The sequence below is a fragment of the Gallinula chloropus genome (genome assembly GCF_964237585.1).
Source record: "Gallinula chloropus genome assembly, chromosome: 3".
NCBI lineage: Eukaryota > Metazoa > Chordata > Aves > Gruiformes > Rallidae > Gallinula > Gallinula chloropus.
The window spans coordinates 14654901-14676823 of record NC_140087.1 but is presented as its reverse complement, the minus strand read 5'-3'; the positions used below and the strand labels follow the sequence as shown (position 1 = coordinate 14676823).

The following is a 21923-nucleotide window of genomic DNA, read 5'->3' as shown; positions in this document are numbered from 1 at the left end:
AGTTTTAACATACAGAGCGTAATCAGGATGCCTTGTCTATATTCTCTATTTTCTTTTCTTATATGCTACCTTTATCATCCATAGATCAGACAATGATACTTTTAGCCACTTCAGGTGCACCTGGGTGTATTTTCTGTTGCTGGGATTTTCAGTCTGGCTTGTATCAGAAAAAAAATCTAGAAGAAAATAAAAGCTTAGGAAAAAATATCGCTGCTATGCTTCTTTTGTTCCCTTAGTAAATACATAAATCAGTATCAACAGTGTTAAAAATGACTTTTTTTTTTTCAAATATCAGATTATTAAGTGTACTTTTTGAAAAAAGTGAACCAAACAATTAATTATGGTCATTGTAAATAATTTAGAAATAGAATGATCCTTACTTGTGAGATTACCATTTTCAAGACAATTTAATTAGGTATAATAAACACGGATGTTGCAGTAGAAGTACATTGATCCTTACTTGGAAGATTATAATTTTTAAGGTATGGTAGTAACAATTAGAAATATTGCAGTAGAAATACCAAAGGGCATGTAATCTGTCCAGTCCACAACTGTCTGTTTAAAATTTTGCTAATCACCAAAATAAGTTGTGCTGTTGAACTGAACCACTGTTAACTGCACGTTGTAATGCAATCCTCATAAACTTAACTAATTGTAGATAGGATTAGCCTGCGCTTTATGGTTTCTATCTATGAATATTGCAGTTAATTCATTTTTAAGTGCTTCAAATGGATTAGAACTGTATGTGTACAAATCTGGTCCCTAGAATATATAAATAATACATGAAGAATTGTTGGTTCTGACTATATTTTGTGGGAATCAGTTTAATTGTAAAGCAGCCTGTCAGATCAGAAGATGGCTTAAACTGGGTCCAAAGGTATTTCTCAGAATCTAATGTTATTTAAGTTGTTGTTAAATATTTATAGGCACTGTAACACTGAAAATATCCCCAAGATTATAGTATGCACTTACACTTACCCAGGCTCTTGTGGACTAATCACTTTCCTTCTTCCATCTGACTGAAGAAATGTGTTAACTACAGGGTTTTGCAGTGTTTCAGCATAATCAGGATGGTCTGCAAAGGGTGTAATTTAGAGAGGAGGAAAAGAGTTTGTTTTCATAGGAGAGAGTTCATTTTCCTTTCTTTCTGCTTCTCCTGTAGTTCTGTGTTAACACAGTTTAGCTCCTAGTATAGGCCATCATTCTTTTCCAAGCTTAGGTGATAAAAACACAAGTTCTTGCCACAAATACTTTGAGGACAGCTTTTCGCACCTTTTATTATAGAATAAAGGAAAAGCTCAGTGTTCTGTAATTAATCATCCTTTCTGTGGTTTAGGTCCATACTGGCACAGCAAACATTTGTTATTAGCTTTATTCTCATTATAAGTTCTAGATATGTAAGAAGAAATTGAAGAAATAAAGCATAAATTGAAAGAAGAAAAAAAAAGTTTTTCAAGAGTGTAAAGAGTATAAAATATCCTATCCATGCAATCCTTCAGCTCCTTCCCAGTGGATCACAATACACAAAATAGTCAAATGGATACCATGTCTCTAAAGGAGTATGAGGATTTCTTTTTCTTTCTAAGGTGCCAAGTTAATGAAAATGCATTTTATTACTCAGCCAAAGGAAACAATATAAAAATTATAACTAGTAAGTAGCATTATTATGACAGAAAGAACATGAGGAGGATTTCTTTGTAGAATTACATTCATATCACATGAAAGAGGGGATGCCATGCCTTTTCATTTTTTCCCTGGGATTTCTTAACCACTTTAATGAAGTCTTTTGTTCCTGTTTTCGAAGGAGGAGAAGAAAAATGATGGCTTTGTTCTCTTAAACATTGCACAAATTTTAACAGAGAGAGCACTTCTAACTGATGTGATTTGCTCTCTAACATTCAGGAAAAGAAAATATTTCTTAATTGTCATTATTCATTAATTAATGTAGGTTTTTTAACACTAGTTGAAAAGTCCTTACGCACTACATAAAGAAAAAGAGAGCAGATGACATTGAATGATATGACATTACCCTTGAAATATTGAAATGTTTAAATTCTGAAAAATTATCAGGTCATTTTAAAAATGATGAATTATAAGAAAGAAATAAATACATTAAAATATGAAAATCCTTATCCCTGTTGTCCAAACACAACTTAGCCTTATATTTCTTAATGCATTGGTATCTGGTACTGTTAATAAGTAAATGTGCGCTGGGAAGATATCTTAAGTCCCTTACACTCTATCAAATACAGACTTTCTGTGACTTGTTCCTGAAGCATAAATTGCTGTTTTCTCTTTTAATAAAGTAATGGTATATAGTGTTACATATCAGACCTTGGATTAGCTTTAGGTTAACAAGCTATGAAGTAACAGCCTATAGATTTATGTGTAGTAGACTAAATCTACTGCAGCATAATTAAAAACCTGATGGAAATTGAAAGATGAATATTAGTTGGTTGTACACATTAGTTGGAAATGAAGATATATGAGAGTATGAGACTGTGTGTGATATGACTTGTGCTGTCTGATTTACAGGCAATATCAGATGGATGAACTTCTGTGCATATATATTTAGATTTTTGTATACATGTGGGTTTGGGTATTTATGTGACCAGTGTGACCATGGTGAGATGTAAATGGCTTTTTGATAAATATTATGTTTGTAACATGTTATGAGGGTGACAGATCATTGGAATAGGTTACCCAGAGAGGATGTGGACTCTCCTTCTCTGGAGATATTCAAAACATGCCTGAACACTCTAGATGCACCTGCTCTAGCAGTGGGAAGGGACTAGGTTGATCTCTGGAGGTCCCTTCCAACCCCTACTATTCTGTGATTCTGCAGAGGATATAGTTTCTCCTGTGATATTATATTACATTTTGTTGTTATTAGTAATAGCTAACTTTCCTTAAAATATACCCCTTGCAATCTATGTTCCCTGCCATCTCTTTAGGTTCTCCATACAGAGACAAGATCACTATAGCAATTCTTCAGCTGCAAGAGGAGGGCAAGCTCCACATGATGAAAGAGAAATGGTGGAGAGGCAATGGCTGCCCAGAGGAGGAAAGTAAAGAGGCCAGCGCTTTAGGAGTTCAAAATATTGGAGGAATCTTCATTGTGCTGGCAGCAGGATTGGTGCTTTCTGTCTTTGTGGCAGTGGGGGAGTTTTTGTACAAATCAAAAAAAAATGCCCAGTTGGAAAAGGTAAATATTGTATTTTCCTACTTTACTTTCTATTTATGATCTATTTAGATAATACTTAAAGCATTTGGTAGCAAAATGTAGGCGTTGCATACTGATTGTTTATTGTATAGTACATGTTTAACAAAGGATCACAGCAAAGTACCCAAAGTTTTACATTTACAGCTTTTAATTTGTCTTCAATGTGTTTAATTGTAGCCAGATTTCAGGACAAGTGACTATTTCTCCTCTTATTCAAGCCTGAAAAAAGACAGCTTTTTACTCCTGGAAGTTCACTGCAGTTAATTTTATGGATGAAGAAGAAATCGCAAACTGTAATGGGAAACAAATTATTCTTCTACAGATAATTCTGATTTTCCAAAGACAAACTGTCTGTAGCTCAAAGTCAAAATCTAGATATGTCTCTATAGAAATGTTCTTTACAGACATTTATACTTGCAAAGTTGTCCTGGTAGCATCTGGAAAAGATTAAATCAACATGATTTTTTTTGGTGGATTTACTACTGGTAGACATCCTGTAATTTCAAACTAGCTCAGTCTTGCAAATTCTAGTCTTAATTTGTTCTGTACTTGTAATTTGTACAACCACTGCAATTGTGCCAACATGAGTAATAACTTGTAAAATTCTTAGTTGGAATTAACATTTTTGCATAATAAACAAATAATTCATTCCTATAAATACGTACCCATGTTTAAACCTAAATTCAAACTGCATATTTTATTACTATGGAAAATTCTGAATTTTAAAAATTGAAACTCTTGGATTTTACTAGGTCTTCATCTTTTTTTTTTCTTTTCCTTTTGAGGAGCTTGTGACCTATGGTGTCTTCTATATTTTTAGTTAGAAACTTAATTTAATAAAATCAGTAGTAAATCCAGCAGCTATATTTATACTGGTATTTTTCTAGGTGCTACTGGTGAACTTTTGTAACTTGAATTATTACTCAGAAAAATTTACAATTTGTTTTCACTTCATCTGAGTCAACCTTTTGGTTTGCAAGTGTCCTGTTAATATATATATTGTTAAAGAACTTTTTTTTTTCTGATACACACAAAGGCACTGTGTGGTTACAAGATTCTAAGCATACTTTGAACATGGGTACAGTTTATTAAATTGTTAAAGGACAATTTAGATCCTCATCTGTATGATACGACAGACTAATTCCTTTCTGTTGACATACTATTGGAATGTTATGTTTCTGAAATTATTTGTGAGGAAAAAGATACCAGTTACTGAAATAACTCATCTAAGACTCAGTAATTTTTATTCATTCCTAAGGTGGATATGGATTTCATATGAACATCAGTATAATTTGGTTTAGCTTTTCTGGATTTTTAACAAGCACTCAGAAAATAAGACTGTTTTGATAATAATCTTGTAATACTAGTTCAGTATTTTGCAGGGTGTGAATGCGTATCTTTTACAACAGTAACAACATCTTGGACTGTGTGTGAGGAAGCAAACAGAAACTTTTAAATTAAGGATTTGTTTCTCTAAAACCAGTGGGTTTGTTTGCTGGTTTTATTGTTTATTTGCTTCTTTTTCATTTTTGTTGTTAATGATGGATAAAGATAATGGTGACTACAAGTATCTGACCTTTTAACCAGTACTTGTACCAGAAAGGCCTCATCATATCAAGTACCAAGACATTTTAAAAAGTCAGGACTGAATCTGAAGCACTTGAGAAAGAGTTAGGTCTCAGTCCTCTCTTTCCTCCTTGTCACCAATATCTTCCCTTCCCTCACTTCCTCACAATGCTCACATAAACCTGATGTCAGGAGACCACTAAAATTTCTGTAGAACTTTACTTATGGAATTAAATTAATAGAAGAATGATGCCAGCATCCCTATCCATGGCCTACCCCAGCATCTGCTTTTCTACTTTTCTCCCAGCACTCACAGACCTTCAATGAACATCTTCTGTTTCCTCCAAATATAACAGATTGCCTTTGCCTAGGAGAGGGAGTAGAATCGTCCAAAGGAGAGATAAGCAGTAGTGCCATCTGTCCTCAGCCTCTACATCTCCTCACTGGGTTGAGTAAACCATGCAAGTAGTGTTGCCTTGACTGTCCCACAGGGAGAGAGAAGGCACCTGCTTTTGGTAACAAGGTCATATTAACACCTAGAGAAACAAAAAAATCAGGTAATCTCATTGCTGAATACATGGAGTATCCTGAAATATAAATGGGCATATAAACATGTGTGTCTGCTTTTTAATGTATAGAAAATACGCAGTTGCACTTCCTGTGGGAAGGCAATACTGATTTATAGTGTGTAATCTAGATATGTTTTCTTAACATTTTCAATGTCACCCTCCCTCCTGGAGCGCACACATAAACAGAGACATTGCCTGGTCTAAACTCAGTTGGAGGAATGAAATCTTGAAGTGTTGAGTTCAGAAAAACAGTAGACAAAATTGTGTTATTTGCTAAAAACACATTGCGTCTTGTAACCAAAGTGGTCTGTACATCCAGAATCCTCATGTGACACTATCTGTGGCCTTTCTGGGAAACAGATGAATGCATCCTGCTGCAACACTTTCTAGACACAGAGAAATCCCTGTTTTATTGACACCTTTCAGAAGCAAAGATGTTATCACACTTAGACTGTCATTCACTGACACTTGCTATGGCTAGTTTGTTTGAAAAATGAGTGTCCTAATTTTTAAGTATTTTCTAGAAGAACCAGATCTGATGGATGTGAAAAGAATAATATATGGACTCATTTATAGCCATTCAAACCTGATTGAGCCATCAGCAGGTCAGAACTATGTCAGCTTGTGAAAAAATAGCAGATGGACGTTTTATTAATTTTGAACTGTTAAGTACCTCAAAAAACTGTGAAATGAGGCATATGTCAGTGTACCTTAACTGTTTGTTTCGCTAGAGGATATTTGGTTGTAGGCTTCCTATAATACAAAATACCAGAATAAATCTTAGCATATACTGGAACAATGACAGCAAAAAAGTATTTCTGGAGTCATACGATCAAATTATAACCTAAATGTTAGTTAAATTAACCTCTCAAATATTTATTTATAATTGATTATAAAAACAACAAATAAATTTACATTTGTTTATATTTTACATACATTTCCCAAAGAAAATAAAACTAATTGAGCTTCTGTGGTAAATAATTCACTGTTTAGTTGCACAATTGAGTTTGAGAAAGATCTGTCTGGATATTTAATCTCACGAGGTACAATGAATTAGCATTTAGTAGGACTGGACCCAAAGTAGACATCAGCAGCTGTGAATATAAATATATATGTGTGTTACATAGAAAATACTGTTTTACTTACAATTGCAGATTCTATCGAACAAGAAATTCTGAATGTTGAACTCTGAGCTGTATATGACACTATGTCTTTGCAGATGGCACAAATTTAACTGGTTGACTCTTTCTACAAATAAATTGTTAACAAACATTTCAAACATTTTCTGCAAAATGCACAAACCATATTTTAGTTTTGATAATGTAAGGGTAACAGGACCAGAAGTTTCTGATCTTACTGGCTCAAAAATTCGTGTACCTTTACTGAGCTGCAGTGACTTTGGGTTATGGTAGTATTTGATCTTGAACTTATTATAAATTGTGTTATTGCTATGATTGACCATAATTCTGATTTTGCTGTCTACCTCAAACACACATTTGAGTAATGTGATAACCTGGATTGTATTTTAACATAAACAACTCCTCTAGTCCTACTTAGTATATAATCTCGCAGGATTTTTTCAGTGAGTGTATTGGGAACGGCAAAGCATTGTCCTTGTCTGTGCCGGAATTTCGACATTCCACTTGACACATTGAGAAGGGGCAGGAGGACATGGCAGGTCAGTCTGTCCTAGCTGCATTCCTGCAGAGTAACCACAAGATGGTGCCTTCTAATTTCTCAGAGGGAAATTTTATTGTTACATTTTAATAGAATTTATGTCACAATGCTCACCTATTTTTTTATTTGCAGCCTTTCTAAAAATGGTGAACACTTGTATTATTTTGTATTGTTTATAATACAAACATCTAATTATGTCATCTTCTTGAAAACATGTTACAAAGCAGACCGTTTTTATCTAGCCAATCTTGACAATAAATGCTCAGTCATTTGCATTTTATAATTGCTTTTGCTGGTGAATGACCTGCTCCCTTATTTTAACAGGAACTCAGAGGGCAGTGAATAAGCAATGTTAGATACAGAAGACATTTAAAACAATTACTAGGTTCTTTTTATTTTATTGATGTGCTTCAATGTGCTACAGGTTTATGTCGATTTCATGTATTTAATTTTGTATAGCTCTTATTATTATAATAAGGGCCAGGGAAAACATTGACCTTGAAGACCATTAATATTTAACATCATATATTGATAATCTCAGTTTGAGGATTTATTGTCATTTCCTTCTTTTGTTTTGGGTTTTCTGGTTCTTTTCTTTTTTGTTTTTTTTTAGAAGTCTTCTCTGAGGTGACTTCCATTTTAATACCACATTCACCCAGTGATTTCATATTAACATAGGTGTTAGGTATGCAGCAGAAACTATATGTGCACTGCTGAAAACTTTAGGATCAAATTCATAATACTGCTGAAGGCAGCACCAAGAATGTATAGGACATTGCTTGTTATCACCCTTGTAAATTGTTGCCTTTTTACCAACCCTGGTCAGGGTTTCTTTGGAGAAGGCGGCTTTGGTTTGAGAAGTTATCCTGAAACCTGGATTTATTAATCCAGTGGACTCACACCCTTCCCAAGAGGCAAGAAGGGGCCATGGGGTGCTAGACTGAAAAAGCTGTTGACATCACGTGCTGACTGTGCTTCTCTCATTTAATTGGTCTTGATTTGTGTACAAGAAGCTAGCGTAAACACTAACATGAGTTTATTTGCCAAAGTCCTTCTATAATCTGTTTGCACCAGGGTAAATTTAATTCATTATGCCTTAGAATGCTTTTTTTTTTTTTAGAATTGAGCTGAGCAAAGTACATACACGTAACTTGTCCTATGTGGAATAGTCTTAAAGGAAGGGTTAATCATTACTGAAATATTGTAGAAGCTTCTGTATCAGCAGGATATGTAGAAAGTCAGTATTTCAATCTTTGTTTTAATTGATATTTTAACACTGAAAAGCAAAATCACCACAATAGTTTCATATGAAAAATTCATATATTTTTAGTCTCCTTTCTTACTTTGCCAGAGTATTTCATGGTTTGGGCCTGGTTTTTGGTTGGGTTTTTAACAAAATGTTACTGTATTAGTTTTAATTAAAGTCTTTTTCATTACTTTCTGTAAAGATGGAGTTATATCAGTGTTATTGGAGTTCAGAGAATATTCCTAATAGATTTATATCAAAGCTTTTGATATTTGGGACAGTAATTTATGATAGTTTTGGAACAACTCAAAAGTAAATTCCAGCCTAGTGATTTTTTTTTTTTTATCCTTTCCAAGGGGAGGCAGGTTCAAAAGATTTTAAAGTTGAAAAGCCTGTTCCTCAGGCTACAGTAAACAAAGAAATGTGGGCATTCTTGGTAAATCAAAGTATAAGCTTTGGGATTTATATTCCAAGTAACTTTTATAGAGCATACAGTCAGTGATGTAGTCAGTATTTTCAGGTCACATTTTTTAATGTGAGTAACCTCAGAATTTTTAATATTGTCTGGAAAAAAGAAGCAGCAGCTGTGAAAGCTCATAAAAGGAGATTTTTTTTTTTTTTCCCAAATTCTAGTGAATGGCATTTTGCAGATATGCAGTCAAAAAACTGGGAACTTGTAACATCCTTGAACACTGTATGCGTATGTATAGACTTGTGTGGCTAATTTGTGTGCTTGTGAATGTACAGATTACTTGAAGTTGAGGTACTAATTATTGTTAAATGCTTTATTGGAAATCACATAAGTACATATTAAAAGATTAAAAACCTGCTACAAAAACCAACAGACAAGAAGCCCACAACCCAAACCCACCTTACACAGAAAAATGAAAAGGAAAAAAATAGAAAAAGCAGAGAAAACCAATTTGACCAACTGGCATTTTAGAAGTCATTTGCAAACTATAAGACATTAAAAACAAGACCTCTTTTGATTTTTGATTGCAGCTCAACCGATATCTATTTGGTAATATACCTTGCCTCTGAGTTATTTTTAATATGTCAATTTGTATCATCCAAGAAGCAAAGAATGGAAACATTAGAAATGTGTGTGAAGCTGACTATTGCACAAGTATAAATTTAGGCATATGATTTCTGGAAGCTCAGTATTGCTCCACGGGTACTCACTCAAATCAGTAGAAAGAAGACACATTCATATGGTATAATTATTGGGTCCTCTGTAAAAAATATCTTCTTCATTCTCAAGGAAAAAAAGTCAGACTATAGAAGAATCAAGTATATAATATTTTTTCATTGTCTTCCCCTAAATACTACTTTAACATGCCATGTCTATATGTATTTTCATATATGAATATTAATTCTTGTGTTTTTAATTACTTGGCTATAGCCAAATTTAGTACCAACCACAGTTTAGTTCATCTGATTTAGATTACTTTGACAGCAAACTAGCAAAAAGCACTTCCAGCTGCCTTTTAGATAGAGAAAATCTCCTAGAGTGCCAGATGAAACCATGTAATTATAGAGAAATGCATGCTAGCTATTTTGGTATTATGTAGTGGAACATGAATATAATAGTTAGTGTTTTCAAAACAGTTGACATTAAATTAATACACTAGTCTCTCTCTGTTCAATATGATTTGAGGCCATGCCAAATTTTATATTAAATTTATGCTATGACACTGAACCATAAAACTAGTACAAATTTTTACAGTGAATAATGTACACTGTTTTTTAGCTCAGCAAAATATTAAAACAGCTGTTTAGATGCAGCTAAATTCAGGTAAGAGAGATTGTATTTATTTTCTAAAATGTCTCTGTAAGATGGGCTATTTACTTTCATATTAAACTATATAGTGTTATATACAGTATTTTAATCCAGATAGATAGCTACATAGCCTAAAGGATTAATTGCATATCATCATCACTTCCTTTCACCATGCCTGAATATCAACAAACCGGACCTTCCTCAGGTGAACAGAGAATTAATTTAGACCTAGGATGGAAACCGACTTAACAGGTGAATGATCTTTCACACCCAGTGGCTGAGAGCGCAAGATCCCAGGTGACTAATTTCAGTACAGTCAAGATTGTCTCTGCTGAAAGGAAGAGAAATACCCTGCACAGCTGTCATCACAACACACAGAACCACTGGGTATCGTTCTAAATTGGATAGGCAGTACCCTGTATTCAGTTATTTATTTGCTCAGTGGCAACTACATGGCTGAAGTACTTACTAAACACCTGGCAGTCTTTTGTAGCCATTGTCCAGGGACACTCTACTGCAGTAATATTTTCTGAAAGACGAGTTAGACTGGTGTGGCAAGCCTCACGCCAGTACTGACAAACAGTACTTATCACCATAGATCCAATTTGAAAACCCAGCCCCAAACGTGGGAACTTGGTGAAATCTGAAACTTTAAACCTCTTTCACAAGAGGTGGAACTGAATAATAAACGTAGATAATGTCTTACGAACGCTTCCCTTTACTTGTCCAACATTGCAAATATCTGTCTGCGATTAAGCTGCCACCATACCCCTGTTTCAGCCAGGTACTGGAGGCACAAAATGACTGCACCATCCTGATCTGACAAGAGTAGGACTGTGCATCATTTGCCTGCCAATAACACCACAGCCCAAATAATTTCATTATCTCCTCAGTGGCCTCATATACATGTTGAAAGGAGAGATGACAGGATGAAACCTTGTGGAATCCCGCATGAGAGAGAGCCCTCGGGGCTGATGAGCAATTGCCCTATGCCATCCTCCAGGATTTCTCTGAGAGGAAAGAGTGGAACCACACAAGTGCAATCCCATCTGCCCCAGCCTAGGTCCACAGGTGAGTCAGAGAAACATCATGGTCAGTGCTATGGCCAGAAAGGCTGCTGGCAGAACTAAACAAAGCCACCTTTGAAAAAGCTTTCTGCACTGAGTTCCCCATTAGCCACAGGAGCTAATGCAGCTGTCAGGCTGCACTCAGGATGGAAAACAGGTTAAATAGTCTCCCTCATCCACCAGAGTGCATTTTGTTTCGTCAGGAGATAAATGTCAGAATTTGAGAGTAGCTGAATTTTTTGTTTGGTCACCAACTGATAATTTTTTAAAAGAGATTATTTAAGGCAAGCTGGAATCTTATTGTCCCCCTGGGAAACACAAAAAATCTATGTTAGAAGTGGCTGGCAGTGAGGTCCTCTATATTATCTAAGTTCATCTCTTAACTCTGTAACTCAGTGAGCACTTCAGCCCGCAAAAAGTTTATTTCAGTGTTCTTTTGTTACAGGATGGGTCAGGGCCATTAGATTCTTGTTGATCCTCTTCATAAAATAGCAAGAATGGTCCTTGAGACAATCAGCATTCAATTCATAGCTACTGAACTGTTCTTGGCTTTGCAGATACAGTGGTGGAAGCAAAACTTAATTTCTGGAATTAAAAGTTTAATTTTGTTTGTTATTATTGTCTGTATTTAAGTAGGTCATGAAATCTCCCATACATTTTGTCCTGAAAATAACTTCCTAAAATGGCTTCCAGAATTCTACTTCTACTAAAAAACAAATAACTGTTAGATTTGAAATATTTTCAGCTAATTTATGTGAACTTAATCTGCAGTGTACTTGTGCATTATATTTTCCATGGTTTGGAAATGTACTACATCAGAAAAGTCTGTGGCAAAGTAATTTTAATGTAACCATATTATGTATATATATTTTTATATATATGTATATACATATGTATGTGTACAACCTTCAGTCAAGAATCTTGTCTGAGACTAGGTATGCAACTAAGAAACCTAAAAAATCTGATCATTACAAGTATACTTGAACATCTTTTGAAGTGGTAATGCTCCAACTACAATGTAATATAATTTCTCCTTTTTGAGATTATTTCCCATTAACTGTTCATCTCTTTGTGATCCTAAATTAACATTTTTCTAGGATTTGTGTTTCTGTCTAGGGGGTTTGAGACTGACAGGTTTTCCATATACACATTCAAAATTCCTGGAGGAGTGGCATATGGAGGCAGAAACTGATTAGGAGGGAGGGTCATAGCACTATGCATTCATTCCCAGCTAACTACAAGAAGATGAAAACAAGTTTGAATGATATATCCTACTAGATGCTGGAACACTGACCCATAGCATAACAAGATAATGCAGGATTAACACTGTTACTGTTTTAAGGAAATTAAATGTCTTCAAATAATATCTGACACACAAGACTGGACACAATGAACTTCTCAGTAAGTCTTACAGTTTTTTATTGAATGTTGACAGACAACTTTATTCTGACTTCATCAGAGAGAAGAAAAATACAAAATAGGAAGTGAAGATTTTTATACACATGCAGTATATTTCACTTGATTCAGAATCTTATGTGGTGCAGGCATGTTATTCCCATTTTCCTGTTGCTCTTTTTAGGCTGCTACAAGTAAAATCCATGGCGATAGTCTCATAATTCTGTCTAACAAGTGATAATAAGATTTCTAATTACATTTCTAAATTCCTATATAAAAATATAATGAAAACACTTCAAATATTGTCTGGCTTTCTTATTCATACACACATGTAAAGATATATTATTTTTCCTCAGGCAATAAAATCATACTCAAGCTGTCTAAATAGATTGTAAACAGTGGTAGCATTTCACAAAATTATCATCTTAATTCTACATGGTTTGTGAGCTTTCAGCTGTGGCAAGCAATGGAGGTATCAGTTCTTTACTCTTCCTAAGAAGATGTGTGTTTTCAAATTGTCTTTGTGCTGAAAGGCTAAGAACTACAGTTCTGATTAAAATTTTCTTTTGCACACTTGAACTCCCCCTTAGAATTGCAGCTCTTTTCTAATGTTTTATAGTGATTGTTTTGCTGCAACAAAACAGTTGCACTTGAATGCACTAGGGTTTACAGAACTGTATGCCTTCCTTCAACTCTTCTACTATTTGATTAGATCTAAGATGTCTTGGAGGCAACATTTACTCTCTCGTAGCATTTAAGAAGACAACTTACGATTTTGTAAGGGTTGGTGAAAATCAATAATAACTGATGTTCTTGTAACATGCCTGCAGTGTGGAAGGTAAGTGGGGGCAAAAGTTATTTTCTTTGAATAAAGCAGAATGTCTTGTAATATATATTAAAAGTGCTTAATTTCAAGATGAACAACAGTTTTGAAATATAGCCTTTAATTTCTGTAAACATTTCACTGTTTTTCCTTAACAATATGAATGGTGAATTGAAATCAGGATCAAGACTTTGGATTATCTGTCACAAGTATTCTAGAGCTACTGCTTTTTTCCATGGTTTAGTATTCCAAAAGTTGTAGCTTAACAGTAGAAAAACACAATGTTTAATTCTACAGAAAATGGAGGCTGTACACAGATTGGAACTGAAACAAGAATAGGAAAGAATTTCTATTAAAAAAAAAAAAGCCAAACATAAAGCATTCCTCTGTAAACCCTTTTTGAGCATGTTTCCCAATGTGTGTAAAGAGTCTTGCTTATATTGCTCTGATGGAACACAAAGAAGAATAAGGAGGCAGGTCACGAACTTTTGCATAGCCTTGAGTTCATCTTTCTTAAAACACATGAATGAGTGAAATATGAAAGGGAAAAAAGAATTTTTCTTTTAAAATGTAGTATTTCTCTTGTTCTGTGATCAATTACCAAAACGATAGTACTGACTGGGCGCTAATGCTACTTACTGTTTTCAAACATTTGATATTTAAAAATATATAGCATACATTAAAAAATTAGTAAATTAATTTAATGATATTTTAAAACAATATATGCAGATAAGTTCCCATGAACCTAATTTATAAAAAATTAATTTGAAAACACAGAATGGAACAATTTTCTAGGTAAAATAACTACCTTAAAAATGTGTTAAAGGCCTTTTCAAGGCTGTCTGTCTTGCCAACATTTCTCATTTAATTAATTTACAAATACAGGTAAAATTCCCAGATAAAATATGTTGGCAAGTTTCTTCAGATCTCATTTGCAGGGTATTTCAGAATGTTTGCATCAAGTGCATTTATCTTCTTACCTCTTGGCATTTGAATTTACCCTGTTCCTACTGATAGAACCTAGAAGTTTTTACCTTTTGGTGAATGTTTGCAGATCTTTGCTGGATTGGTACATTTTGAAAAGGATTCACTCTTTTTTCGGCACTCTCATTAGATGTCTTGACAAAAAAAAAAAAAAAGAAAAAAGAAAAAAGTCAAGGTAGACAATTTTTGAAGTGTTATGTGCTAATGCACCATTTTTAAATTTGGAATATTTTGTTCATCAGAGTGTTTCAGTTAGGCCTTTGATTCCAGAGGTGATAGCGATATACTGTTTGGTACTATTGTAATACTGAGATTTGCAGCATTTACTTCTTCATGGATTCCCTGTGAAATTCATGGATTATGATAGGTTCCCCACATAGTGAAAAAGCCTGTATCTGCAAACCTTAACATTTTAGCCTGTAAATCATTAGGAAATATCTTGCCCTTTCAAAAGATTTCAGGGCTAATTTCACATTCATAAACCTAACTGCAGTTCTGATGTAAAGCAACAGTACTTTTTTTAAAAAAAGATAAAATTTAAGAGCATGGAATACTTTCTTTTAAAGTACAGCTGGGTAAGAGGGGGGTAATGTTTCCTGCTTTGTACACAATGCAAACCAAAGATATCTTATGCATGAAATTCTGATGTATTACAATTCAGACCCTTCAATTAGAAATATTAGCCACCTCATTCACACAATGAAAGCCTTAAGTTCAGTCCTGGATGTCAACCCAGTGCACTGGAACAGGGAATGGTAATGAGTATACATTGCAGAAGTGACTCCATAGCCAGCCAGAAATGATGAGTTTTTTCCTGCACTTTGGCCTCTGAAGGACTTGTGCTTGATTATGCACCAGAGAGATACACCTTCCTCTCTTTTGGACTCACAATTTAAACTTTTCTTAGTTGCAGGTGGCTAAGCCCTTTCTATCATAGTTTCAGTAGGTGTCATGTCTCTGTTTCAAACTTAACAGGAGAAAGGAATGGTTGAAAGGAAGAGTATCCCAGCCAGAGTAAAATTATCCTTTCCTTCCCACCTGCTTAATCCCTAATTCATGCAAAGGGTTAGAGAATTGGGTATATGTTCAGGATTTGGGGGATTCAAGTTCTGTCCTAAACCATGACCAAGACAGCTCATGTTTGCACTCTTTTGCACTAAACAGAATTTTACATAAATATACTGAAGTTGGCACTTAAAGAGGAACCACCACTGAAGCCTTTTCCTCTGCTGTGTGCTATAGTCCCTAATCTACAGAACAGCCCATGTTCTCAGTCTCTCTTTTTCTTCTGCTCTGCCACTGCTAACTGCTTCCATTCAAAGTGAAACAGGATCAGTAGGTGGAAACTGCATCTTTTTAGCTTGAAATGGTCTAATGCCGGCAGGTTACTTCCTTTTCCTGAGACACTGAGTTTAAACCTCCTCAAGCAGAAGGCACTGTTTAACTGACACTCCCAAATGTGTCTCACATTCATTTCTAATGCTCTGGCTGGTGAATATGTCCACAGAAGAAAGTTGAAATACCTGCTACATGTCCTTTAGCAGATGCCACTTGTTAAGTCTTAACTTTGAGAACACACCTACTGAACTAGTGACGTTACACATGGAGAACTTGTGTGTGAATTCTGGTGGAATCCAGGACTAAATCAATGACCAATGTGTTTAGCAGAAATTTTCCAGGCTGCAGCTAAATGGCAAACCTATAAAATCAAACACATAAAACGGAATGCCTTACTGCTCAGAGTACTTTCAGCCCTTGGAGATGGGAAGCAGATTTTGATAAACAAAGTTTCAATTTAGACTCCCAAAGAACTACATAGGGTAAAGTGCTTAAATATTTTCTGGATCTAACCTCCAAACTCCAGGTTTGTATGACTAATGGAGATGAAACACTTTATAAATGAAACTGAATTCATGATTCAGGAGATAAATTAGACAATTATATATTGATTGATGATCTACCAATACTCAAACAATGATCAAGAGATATTTACAGTCATTTCAGGTGCACTTCTCCCCTCCACCCCCACCTTCCCCTTTTCTTCCCAGATCCTCTCCTTGGACTGATGATTAGTTTTTTAGAAAGAAAACTGAAAAGGGCTAGGTTGTTTCTCGGATTTACTTTTGGTGAGAAGCAGAGGTTTGTGTCAGGCTCTGGGATGTGTTTAGTTTATTTCTGCACTAGCTAGAAAACATTTAAGTTAAAATACATGATAAAAGTAGTTAACTTACAGACCCCCAAAATTGAGACTCTTCTTCCTTACTTCCATTCTTCATCCATACTCCAATTCTCACACTGAGAAAAAGCTAATTGATCAGCATGTTATCAGCAGTTGAGTTCAGACAGACTGCAGTAATTTTATTTAACTTTTTAAATTTCTTGCACTGAGAAATGGAAAAATGTTTTTGAAGTTCTAGCTTTTGACGAAAATGTGTGAATAAACCTTTTCTGATAATATGCTTTTCCTAAAGATTAATGAATTTGAATATTTTTTGCAAATATATACTCCATAAATGATAGTAGTGGAAGAAGTGTTTAGGTATGGGAGATATTAAAAATAATGGAGTATATATTTGTTTTCATTAATGGGTCTGTATTTGAACATTAATTTAGAAAAACATCCTACACTATAGGTTCTTGTTTTGATGAAAAATAGAAATTTTAAGCATGTAGAACTTAAATGTATTATTATGAGGTATGGGCAAAGAGATTTCACTGAATGCCTGATATACATATTGCATTCAGATGCTAACCTGTAAAGCTAAGCTATGTTAACAGAATGTCTGTTTGAGGTTTTTTATACTGTATGCATCCATAGTAAGTAGCTGCCAGACAAGTAATTGCAGAGACAAGGTGATTTTTCTACTGAGTCATCACAGCTTGATGTCATTTTAATTATTATTTGATGCATATTCAAGAGACTGCAATTTGTTATGAGCTTCAGACCGAGGCAAAGAAAACTTGCAGGACTACAGGACTTGACAAGACTGTGCCAATAGAGTGAATCTGCTTTTAATCACTGCAGCTAGACATTTCTTACAGTTGCTTTTTTTTATTTCCTCTATTTCCCTCCACAGAGGTCCTTCTGTAGTGCGATGGTAGAGGAGCTAAGAATGTCTCTGAAGTGTCAGCGTCGATTAAAACACAAGCCACAGGCCCCCGTTATTGTGAAAACAGAAGAAGTCATCAACATGCACACGTTTAACGACAGAAGGTTGCCGGGTAAAGAAACCATGGCATAGAGCTGGGAAGCCAAATACCCCAAGCACAAACTGTCGTCTTTTTTCCAAACAACCTTGCGAGAATGTTTCCTGTGGAAATATGCAACCTGTGCAAAATAAAATGAGTTACCTCATGCCGCTGTGTCTATGAACTAGAGACTCTGTGATCTCAGCAGTTGCAATGGCCAGACTCGAATCACAAGCATCATGGATCAACCAAGTTATGCGGAGTTACACTGTTTGTCATGGGTTTCCACCATTATGAATGAATGAATGTTCCATGTGAGTTTTGTGGCTGGTTTCAAATGCAGTCTCAGTGAGAAATTACAGGTTCCTTTTGATGTTCAACGGTTGCCAGGAGATGGAGAATAAATATCCAAGACAATACTAACCACAGAAGGAGACTAGTAGAAGTAATATCTCAGAGCTGTAGTGGAACAAGAAACTATATGTTCTTTTGAACTTCCAACCATAGAAGAGTTGATAACTGCTCTTAGACTGAAACTACCATCTGGATATGAGCTTCCTGGATAAAGTGAAGAAAAATGAATCCCATGAATAGAAGGATAATTATGAGGATGCTCACCTGCTTTTTGGACTGTCTGTGTCACTGAACTAAGTAAATAAATAATAATTTTTTTTTAAAAAAAAAAATCAGTAACTTAAATTTACCTGGTCTGGAACTTACATCTAAAAAAAAAAAAAAACCAACAGAAAAAAACCAATAATTTCGACTCAATTTTTAGATGTATGAAAGTTTCCTTAGTATGAAGGAATATATCTTACCTTTAGATATAAGCAATTACTTTTTTCTTTAATTGTGAAAAGAGGGAGGGGGGTGGAAAGCAGTGTATTTCACACATAGAGGGCTTGCATTTTAGCCTGAATGAGTTTTGAAACCCTTGTTCCTGCTACTAATTGAACTCAATGGAGCCTGTGCAATTCTCGCTAATATTGGAAGTGGGATGGGTCACCTAAAAGAAATAAGTGTGGAGAACTTTAAGGAGGACTGCATTTTTCAATACAGTCACAGTACTAAATGAACAAAATTCTTGAGCAGTTTTTTTTTTTCCAAAAAAAAAAAAAATGTTCAGGTTTATTTGTGGAAATGCAAGATTTCTATGAAAATAGTTTTTGTATGGAAATTTTTGTAATACTTTTTATCAACAAAATAAGAACATGTGTTTCTGTCAGGGGTGTGATGCCAAGCATGAATGGTAGTGCGTGTGCACCACCAACGTTTGGTGAAAACTATTTTTATCAAGAAAAAGGAATCTTAGAAGAGACATATTTTCAAGTTAGATAATATAAAAACTAGGTGCACTACCACCACTGCTTACCATGCTACACCCCTGGTTTCCACTAGGCTGATAACATGCTGTCGTGAGCAATTGTGTGTAAATGGTAAAAGACACAGACCTCTTGACCACATTGTGATAACAGTTAAAGTGCACTCAGTTTGCTGTTTGATCCAATGCACAAAATTAAAAAAAAAAAAGCATTAAAATTACGTCAGTTTTAGTTGTTTTGTTTTTGCTGTGTGATTTGAGCAACATATGTACAGTACGTTGTGTCGGTACTGGTACTTAGCCTCAGCTTAGTGCCCTGTCCTGCTGATTCTTGCCACTAGATTTGTGGCCAGAGAGTTTGCTGAGTTTTCTGAGGGGAGCCAGTACAGCACATTGTGATAAGTTTTTGCAGGATCTGGGTCTTTGCTGCTTCAAAGCTAATTTGTATGTCCTGCCTGTGGTGAGTTCTTGGACATAACATTTTGAAATTCTGCCCAACAGATGCTGAATCTTGCACCTCCATCTACTGTAAATTTAATTGTATCTCAACAAAAAAATGTATAGCATGGGCTATGTAGGAATGTTATGTCAAACAAAAAAGATTATGAAGAAGGTCTTTATATAGAAAAGAGTTAATTTGGCTAATTTAAAAAAAAACCACAAACCTTTAAAATTATAAATTATCAGCAATTTGTAAGTAATGAGATTATTTGTTTACTGGGGTCTAATTTAATATTATCATCATCTTTCTAGCACAGAAGTATAAGAAATATCATCCAAATTTTAGATATTATATAATGAAATCTGGGGGTAAGGGGGAGGTTTGTGTCTACTACCCAGTTCTCATAAATCTTCATAGAGACCGAGCTGGCCATTTCCATTGTGAATAGGGACTGAGAAAACAAATTCTCTTATATTTGTGAGATTTTAATCCCAATATATGTGATAACAAAGAACAGGTTATCTGTCTGAAGCATAAACAAGATAAAAACACCTTCAGCAAAAATTCTGAAAATGACTATTCTTATGTAGTACATATTTGAGTTAATTCTTTAAAATACAAAGGGAAAGAAAGTAACTGTCATACAACATAATGAAAACTCCTAATTATGATGGTTTGGAATGGAAAAAATAATTGGCTATTGCATTTGATTGATGATTTACAATGAAATTTGTAAAATCATGTAATAAAATGCTGTATTGTATTAAAAAACACACACACACAAATCTTTCTTTTCTCCATTAAGGATGTTGAAATAAGCAGGAGTTTCATTCTCACCTTTAGTCCTACATGACTAATCCTCATTAAACGATGTGAGCCAAAGAAGTGTGATTGCAGAATATATCCCAAATATCTTATTGGGTCAAAATCGTCTAAGGAACAAGAATCCTAATGCTGAAGTAGTATGGCTTAATTAAGAGTTCAGTGACAATTTCAACCTTGCATTAAGGGGAATACACAAAATTACTTGAGATTTGTATTTAGGATCAAGACTAGAAATGCATAGCTCCACAGATTCATAGTAGAATAAAGTTTGGGGGTTTTTAAGTATACACTAATTCAAACTGTTACCTTGTTCTTTAGCAATTATTTCTGTATTTTTCACAATAAATTAGGGTATTTAAGGAAAAATGACTAACAAAGCATTGACCCCCAAAGTAGTAGAAAATACTACTGGTAGTTTTGTACTCCAAAAACTCAATGGTGCATTTTTCCTTCACTATTATAAAAAAAAATCCTCAATTCTGAAGAAAGCTTCCTCATTTTGAAAGGCATCTGAACAGCTTAGTCCCAAAAGCTCATGTAATATACATTTCTATAGTGTCATTAAAGTCACTGGAACGACACCAGCTAAAATAAGTAAGTATTTGGCCCATGAAGACTCAAGATCTGGATATAACTGCTTTATATGGTTTCATATAATAGCTCAATTAGTCTGTTGATTTCCCAGGTTGGGCTGATGGGTACTTCTCTGGCTGACCTTGAATGTCACTCTAGAGAAGACTTTTAAAACAGTTATAAGTCAATTATATGGTGCTACCTGGCGGATGAAAGTTTGAGGTAAAGACTGAATAGATATTTTTTTTTACCGTTTATGTTTCAAGGAAGATACAGGTCTGTAATCTTTAAGGATTCTCAAGAGGTCAATTTGGATCTTCAAGTTGCCTCAGCATGGTTATATGGCAATAGATAACTATGTGGATATTACAGAACAAATCACAAAGAAATCTTAGCTTTTTGAGAAATGTCATTTGTGAAAGATTGTGAAAATTCTGAGCCAAATATTTAGAGGAAATCAAGATATGTGATGCATTGTGGTAAATGAGGATTTGGCCCATTATAGACATCAGTGGACCATTTAATACTATTCTCCTGTTACATAAACACAAATACAAACATGTCCAGGGAGCATCCGGCAGTTTTTTTATGAAATATTGCTTTCTGAAGTTTCTATCTCAATTTTCAGGTGAAAAATTTAGTATAGGTTTGAAAGAACCTGTTCTTTCATGTTTATATTGCTTGAGACTGTGCATTCCTGGTTTCATTCATAGAGTCTTATATAAAAAAACCCCACCCACCTTTTAGCCCTACTGCACCAACTAATTAATAATTTAGAATGGAAAAGACATAATGTACAAAGAAAAAAAAATCATAAAAATAAAGCCTGATTAGAAGTAGGACAAATGCCCTGATATTCTACAAAATCAAGATGCTTTCTGGGAAGAGGGGTCATGAGTAGAGATAACAGCATACAAAGAGGTAAAAGATAACGGTATAAAATATTTTTTGTATTATTAATGTATTAAGGATATTAGAAAAACATTGAAAATACTTTAGACACAACTTCACTCCGTCTCCAAATACACTAGAGTCTCCAAATACACCAACTACCACAAAATATGCTGATCGAAATGGTGACTAATTTGAAAGCAGTGTCAAGACTCCTACTTCAGAGGAATCAAGATTTTGTCCAATACATCCCCAAATGTGTTCTGATACAATACTAAATGCAAAATAAGACACAAGCTTGAGTTTAGGTGTACAGGATCAATTGTGCTTTCTGTCATTTTTTTCAAAGATG

At 34.6% G+C, this 21923-nt stretch overlaps 1 protein-coding gene across 1 annotated transcript in view; it reads left to right on the top strand.

The window, feature by feature from the left end:
* GRIK2 (glutamate ionotropic receptor kainate type subunit 2) overlaps positions 1–17572 on the top strand; it is a gene marked incomplete at both ends in the record, with an annotated part of 375780 nt that extends 358208 nt beyond the window's left edge. The window contains 2 exons of the mRNA XM_084262244.1: positions 2955–3205; positions 17408–17572. Coding sequence (XP_084118370.1) covers positions 2955–3205; positions 17408–17572 — 416 coding nt within the window. The remainder of the gene's footprint in view (positions 1–2954; positions 3206–17407) is intronic.
* Positions 17573–21923: the final 4351 nt, after the last annotated feature.